At 31.4% G+C, this 7,471-nt stretch overlaps 1 protein-coding gene across 1 annotated transcript; it reads right to left on the reverse strand.

Annotated features, from left to right (window-relative positions):
- Positions 1-3,621: 3,621 nt before the first annotated feature.
- Positions 3,622-6,512, reverse strand: LOC106335955 (DAR GTPase 3, chloroplastic). Its single transcript, XM_013774652.1, has 8 exons — positions 5,867-6,512; positions 5,653-5,799; positions 5,460-5,576; positions 5,143-5,286; positions 4,966-5,052; positions 4,347-4,462; positions 4,020-4,259; positions 3,622-3,921 (listed from the first exon to the last, which is right to left on the reverse strand). Exons 1-8 carry the CDS (start codon positions 6,005-6,007, stop codon positions 3,798-3,800), a joined length of 1,116 nt encoding a protein of 371 aa, XP_013630106.1. The 5' UTR covers positions 6,008-6,512; the 3' UTR covers positions 3,622-3,797.
- Between the last annotated feature and the right edge of the window lie 959 nt (positions 6,513-7,471).

The following is a 7,471-nucleotide window of genomic DNA, read 5'->3' on the forward strand; positions in this document are numbered from 1 at the left end:
AATAGTAGAGGCGGTATACCGACCATTATAACAGGGTATAAATGATACAAATAAATTTTACCGAATCGCAGAGTGATCGTGCTGATAACGTGTTATAAAAAAACTAGAATTTTATTGTATCGAGGAAATTTAAATAAGGGCAAAATTTTATACCCGTATGAAAAGATAACACTGATAATAAGAGAGGATGTGTTATTAGAAGGAGAAGGAATGGTGTGTTTATAAACGATCGAAACGATCGTTTATATAGAAGAGAAATTAACTGTGCAAATAGTGCAACGGGCCCCACATCCTTTATAATTTTCAACATATGCGGCTCATAACAATTATATATTTTTTTTTAGATTTTATTATTTGCTTACAATATTTAATTTCAAATTTTGATTTAATTATATGTAGAAATTAAGATAAATAAATAGTTTTTGAAAAACTTAAATTTAATTTTAGTTTTAGAAAGATATTTTTATCTATTTTTGGTTAAAATATATTAAATCAAATTTTATAAAATTAAAAGAAAATCTTGTAGGTTTATAATTTTTTATACAACAGAAGGCTTTAGGTATATAACTATCATAAAACTAAATAATATTTTCAAAATTTGTAAATATTGTAAAGAAACTAATGGTATTAGGCTTAGAAAATTATATATTTTTTTAAAAAAAACTGCATAAAATTTTGAAGAATGGTTCTGGTAATAAAAATTATATAGTTGCAAAAAATAATTAAATAATATTTCAAAAGAATGTAAAATATTATTATATTTTTACTATTATATTATTTATTGTTATATTAATGATGACATACGAATTATTATCATATTTTTTTAAAAAATACCAAAATATAAATCAAGATTAAATATAAATGTTCATATCACAATTAATTTCGAGTCATGTCATCATTATTAATATGTCATGCCATTTATTAAAAATCAATGCCGTGATGACAAGCGAATCACGTTTCAAATAGTATCCGGGGGATTTTAATATTATGAGCCAAACTATAGCCAATCAAATAAGGCAAATACGAATATATTTTACTATTTGAATATTATAAGAGTCACATGATAAATGCATGGGGATTGGGGTCCTCTGTAGGGTCCGGGTCGTGTCATGTAGGATCCAGGCCCTTCACATCTTAGATATTTAAATCCAATAGAATAATTAGAATTTTTCGGTTTGGCGTCGGTTTGGGTCACGTCGGATCCGGATCTTAGATAGTTGGACTCAATTAGGTAACTAAAATTGGTATGTTCGCGTTTGGCTCGGTTCCGGGTCAGGTTTCAGTTCGGATCATGTCGGATCCGGCCCAAAAAAAATACCCCAAACACATAAAAATACCTGAAAATATTTAATACCCGAAAATATCCGAAATTTACCCAAAAATCTTACCCGAAAACATGAAAAATTACCCGAAATATTATCTGATTATCCGAATTATATTTTTAAAATTTTAAAATTTTACCCGAAATCCAAAAGCATACCTGAAACCGCAAATCTGAAAATTTTAAAAATACCAATAATGCAAAAAATATATTGAAACACCATATATACCCCCTGTTCGGGACTACGTTAGGCGTTAGTTGGGCGGTCAATATGGGCCTAGCGAGTTAGTGAAAAATCGGGAAGTAATCGGACTACACGCGGAAATTAGTTTACGTTTATATATGTATAAATATTAAATATGAAAGAAAGGTACAATAGGTCTGAGTGCCATACCTTAATTAACCCAAGTTCGAAGCCCGTGCACACCTGCTTTTCTTATATTTTTCTTTCTTTTAAGTGAAGGGCAACTTTGTAATTTATTTTATCGTCTTCTCTCTTAACCTATGAGGTTTTTTGCTCAGAAATGACAGCCTCCATTTTTTTTCTCAGATCTTTCGCTATTTTCTCTAGTTTTATATTCGTTTTGTTTAATAATTCATAGTTTTAGGTTAGATTTGAAAAAATGGAATTTAGTTACATAAACAAGTTGAAAATAGTCGCCGCGTTTCACTATTACGTGGACTCTTTGTCGAAAACTCGGTTTCCCGCCTTGGTCCTCCGATTTGCTTCATATCGCCACAGTCATGCTCCGACCACCGCCTACTCGTCCGATTAACCGGCTACCCCCCCCCCCCCCCCCCCGCGTTTTCGAACATGGCATATACCTAATATATACTAGAAGTTTTGGGTATTTCGGGTATCCCATCGGGTTTCGAATTCGGGTTGGGTCCAAGATCCGCGAGACCCGCGGGTCCTCCACAACAAGACCTAATAGGGTAAAAATATCAGTTTAGTTCCTACCCGAACCAGAATTTTTCGGGTCTGGTCCTCGGATCCAGATAAAATGCTCATGCTTGTGATAAATTTGACAAGTGTGTCTTCTTCCTCGTTTAAAACATGTTTTTAAACATACGTGAAATGTTGACTGTGTTGACCACAAGTTTTTTTTCCTCTACAATTAATTTTAATTTACATTTGATTACTTCAATTTTGTTAAATTTGATTTGTTTATAATATGATTTTAAAGCATATGAAAAACACTCTTGTTAAAGAAAAATGTTTAACTAATTTTATATTTGAAGACGAAAAGCTCAAACCAATTTTTATGAAAATTTAGATGTTTTATAATGGTGAACATGTCAAATATAACATTATAACTATTATTTTGAAAAGACCAAAAAGTTATACCTTTTCAGAGTCGGACCGGGCTTAAAGTTCTACCTTTTCAGAGTCAGACCGGGCTTTGAAATATAGGCCTAATATTTTTACAAAACTGACTAGGCTAGACTTAAATATCAATAAGTTTTGTGGGTTTTGGGTTGGGGCGGGCCAACCTAATTGATACCCCAAATTTAAACTTTTTCACCATATCAATTTAATTTTTTTTGTCATATGTTGAGTTATATTAAAATATAGAAATCTCAGTTTAAAACTATATTAATATTTATTTTCTCAATTATTTCAATTATATTAATCTCAGTTTAGAACTATATTAATAAAAATCTCAATTATATTTTTTGCTAGCTTGCGTAAAATCTCAGTTTATTAATATTTATTACTTATATAACATATATTAATAATTTAATTATAAAATATTTTAAGAATTCCAAAAATTCAACAAAATTTCTCAAATAAAAATGTCGGCCTAGATTTTTCAAATTGTGAAATACTTTTTAACAGTTATTTATTATCAATTTATATTTAAATTTTAAAATACAATATAATTTTTTGTTAAAAAGAAAACCTACCAATTTAGATGTTATAAGCTTCTAAAATCACACATTTAGTTTTTCATTTAGTTATATGTCAATATCTAATAAATAACTCAGAAAATATATGCAAGCTATATGAATATAATATAACCATGATATCAAACTCGCTTCTAAAATCACAAATATAATTTTTATTTAGTTACATGTCAATGTCTGATAAATGATTCAGAATATACATGCGAGCTATATGAATATCATATAACTATGATATCAAACTCTGAAATTTTGTTTGAAAGAAGATTTTTAATCCACTGGACTACAATAACATTTGCAAAAGCAAAAATATCACATCCTAATGCAATAGTTTTGAAATTGAGATACCTAAACATTATGATCAGCTATATTATGCAACTTCCTGATTTTACATTAAACAAATATGCTCATATTAGACTTTTTAACACGTTAAGTTAGCGACTGGTGTTGTTATAACCATTCACATTCAGTAGCCCAGAATATTTCTTTTATATCTAGGAATATAAAATACATCACATTTAGGCTTTTTTAGTTCATAATTCTGAGCATTAAACGCTATACACAGTCTTGTTCACAGTGGAGGTCTCTCCAACGAGATATACCCAAATTTGCCCTTGCGAAAATCCGACAGTATTCTAAATGCAGCCTGATGACTATCCCCACCAAACAAATCAAGACCAAGCGTCTTCACAAATCTGCAAAAGAGACAAAGAGCATAGAATCAAGAAAAAGCCATAATGAACAATAGTTACCAAAAGAAAATGAGATCTTGTTGTGAATAAGTTTTCATTACTTTTTACCGCAGCCTCCCTCCAGCTGAATCTTGTACCGGTTGTAAAGCGCCCTTGAGCCTACTTCAGGAATCCGTGCTAGCATCTGCACAAGGATTCCAGCAACATCAATGAAGTCGTAAGCTTTCTCTCCAATGTCATCGCAAATAGCAAGCTTTATAGCAGCTGCTTGATCATCAATACGCATAGGAAGCATTCCTGGTGAATCTAACAGATCGAGACCATCCCCAAGCTTCACCCATCTGTTTTACAGTATGATATGAGAAACGACCAGTGACAAAAATCAAGACAAATGATCTTGAATATGTTTAAGACAAAGTGTTTATTACTTCATCTCTCTAGTTACACCTGGTCTTGGTGCTGCTGCGCAGATTTTGCGCTTTAATAGACGATTGATCAAAGATGACTTTCCAACATTTGGGTATCCAATGATTCCAGCTCTTACCTGCATAATATGAAGTATACTTAAAACCAATGTTCAGGAAATTGCTAGGCAATAGTTAGGTGTTCGAGAGAAGACAGACAGATTATTCAGGGTTTAAATTATTTGTATATTGATTGTATATCTTATATTTTATATTAGATATTTTAAGTTTTTGCGTTTTATTACAAAATTACTTTGATGAAATATTTAAAAATTAGATATACTAAAAAGATAAAAAAAAAATTGGAGGGAAAAAAATCATCCCTTGTTTAATGACAAATTGATAGTGAATATGACATACCTAAATTAGTCCTAATCCACTTTGATGTTACTTAATTTAACCGATTTAGATAGGTTTAAACCGATTTGAGGAACATAAATCAATACTTTTTTTAAACCGTTTTGGTTATGATCGATTTGTCACTTAGGTGCTGCCAAGACCGATTTTAGAACATTGCATAAAACTAAAACTATATACATAGTGCAACACAGAATAATGGATAAACAGAGGTACATTTACTCACTGGCCTAGGGAGAAGACCCTTCTCTCGCCGCTTCCCATTTACATCACCTGCTAAGCTTTTTGCTAACCGACCTAGCTTCATAGCTCCCTGTAACCATCACTCAGAGATATTATTAAACCAAACAGTTCCAAAAAAAAAAAAGCAAAAGTAAAAGATTAAACTTGTAGAAAAGCATACCATCCCAAGTTTGCCATTAGTGAAAATGACCTTTATCCCTTGCTTTGCAAAGTATCTAGCCCAATCATTTCGATCCTCAGTAGAGATCATATCTTCTCTGTTCAACACCAATATCCGTTTCCTATTCCCAAGCCACGCATCCATCTACAACAAACACACACCACGTAAATGGTTTCCAAAAGGAGTATGTTAGCGACAGAAAGAAGTAGGTTCCACAAGACTTGACTTTCCACTACAGAACAGATGATTCAAAAAGAATCCAAAACTCATCTATATGTGTCTCTCTAGTCTGATGAAAGGCGGCTAAAGACACAAACCTTTGGATGAGTTGTGGATAAGGGTATTCTTGCATCTCTGACTTCAATCACAACATCCATTAGCTTAAGCTGTTCCCTAAGTTCCTTTTCAGTTTTCATTATGTGTCCTGGATACCACTGTAGTAAAAACACAACCCAACAAAGTTTATAACTTTACAAGAAAAAAAAAAGAAAAATTTAATCAATCCATTACCTGAACAGGACGTAACGCTCTAGTCCATAGTCGAATATCAGATTCAAGATTCATCCAATCAATTTCCTCTTCATTTGCCTCTAACGTGAAACCCTTTGAATCATTCTTCCTTGTAACATCCAAAGTCGAATCCTTTCCTCCAATAATCTGATAAAAGCTGCGAAATTTAGATGACAATTGAAGAGGAGAAAGTAGAGTTAATGAAGATGTTTGCCTGAATTGGTGGACGGGAGGAGTTGGCGGTGGGAGGAGAAGCGGAGACTGCGAGTGTGGAGTTTCGGAAGGTACGACGGTGAACGAAGTAAGTTAAGTTCGCCGGAGAAGGAGACGGCGATGGAGATAACTGTGCAAACATGGCTGACAATACATTACAGATTAACAAGAGGACAAAACTAAAACCTCTTATCCCCCTTCAGAGGCATCTCGTGGGCTTGATTCGAGACTATGGGCTTTGTCTAATTTAGGCTTTTTGGTATGTTAAGATAGGCCCATATATTTACAAGCGTCGATTAGTCTGATCTCCATTTATATATCGAGACTCGAGTAATGGCCGACGAATGTTTTATTTTTTTCGTAAAAAAAAAGTGATTTTACATCAATAACCAAAAACTCAAACGTTGTAAATTGTCTCTTCCACTGTGAACTGAATCCAAATGACGATAATTGTTGGTTGGCCAACAAATGTTCTAACCATAAAATTAGGAAAAGTATAATATGCAAAAATTTAAACTAAAAAATATAGGTTCCAATTGGTAACGACTTTCGCTTTAGGTTTTCGTTTTAGGATTATGGCGGTAGAGATTTTGGCTTTACAGACTTTGACTGTTAGATTAAGTGTATATATATAAAGAATATTAATAGATTGGAATATAGAATTTGTGAATATTGCTTTAGTATTTCTTTTAATGATGTTTAATTATATTAGTAATGAAAGAAATATATATATATATGACATCGAAGGTAATGCAATATAGATCTTAAAAGAACAAGAAGAAAAAAAAATTACTCACTAAAAATATTTATGATAAAATTAATATATATTTGTATAAAAGTTATATAGTTATCGAAGAATTAAAAGAATTAAAATTTTAGAAATAAAAGAAAAAGAACAATAAAATTTTGTCGTAAAAATCATGTTAAGTTGGTTTTAGAGAATACAACATGAAAAAGGAGAGATAAACCTAAAAAAAACAATTGTTGTGAAAAATCTGATTGGTAAAATTTATATTTTAAATGCTTTGTAGTTCTCTAAAGCCTTGAAAACCCTAACGCCAATCGGATCCATAGAAGCGACTTAAAAAAATTGAAAATTAACATGGTTAGAAGTAAGAAATAAAACAAGTTTCTAAAATATTTGGGTAACATAAACTCATTTTTGGAAACCCACTAAAATCCTAGACTATCTGACGTGAGTTTAAAAGATAAGAAATTTAAATCTCGTTGAAAGATGTGTACTATTTAAATAAAAATTAATTTAACATAATACGAAATTTTCTTAGTTGATTTTCTCTAGCGGATGTATATATTTCTAATAACTATATAAATTGATTTAAAGGAGAACATTTTCAAAAATATTTTCTTCGTTAAATGGACTCTTATATTCTTTATATAAAATAAATAATTATTTACATAAATAAAAAAATAAAATAAGAAAAATAATTTTTTTAGATATTTTATGCTTCCTTAATGTTCTGACTTTGCTAACCTGCAAAATAGCACAAACACCATTAACTCCCGATAAGGCACCAGTGAATGCATTCATAATGGATAACTCGGCCCGGTAAAAACCGGAGATCTTGTATAAAGGCGCAGCCGTATG

Source organism: Brassica oleracea, chromosome C3, assembly GCF_000695525.1.
Source record: "Brassica oleracea var. oleracea cultivar TO1000 chromosome C3, BOL, whole genome shotgun sequence".
NCBI lineage: Eukaryota > Viridiplantae > Streptophyta > Magnoliopsida > Brassicales > Brassicaceae > Brassica > Brassica oleracea.

Excerpts from the sequence above, each read along its gene's own strand:
- LOC106335955 (XM_013774652.1), bottom strand. The coding sequence starts at position 6,007 with ATGTTTGCACAGTTATCTCCATCGCCGTCTCCTTCTCCGGCGAACTTA. Across the intron at positions 4,463-4,965 it reads AGGGTCTTCTCCCTAGGCCA|GTAAGAGCTGGAATCATTGG; the intron begins GTGAGTAAATGT and ends CATATTATGCAG. Across the intron at positions 3,922-4,019 it reads GAGGGAGGCTGCGGTAAAAA|ATTTGTGAAGACGCTTGGTC; the intron begins GTAATGAAAACT and ends TCTCTTTTGCAG.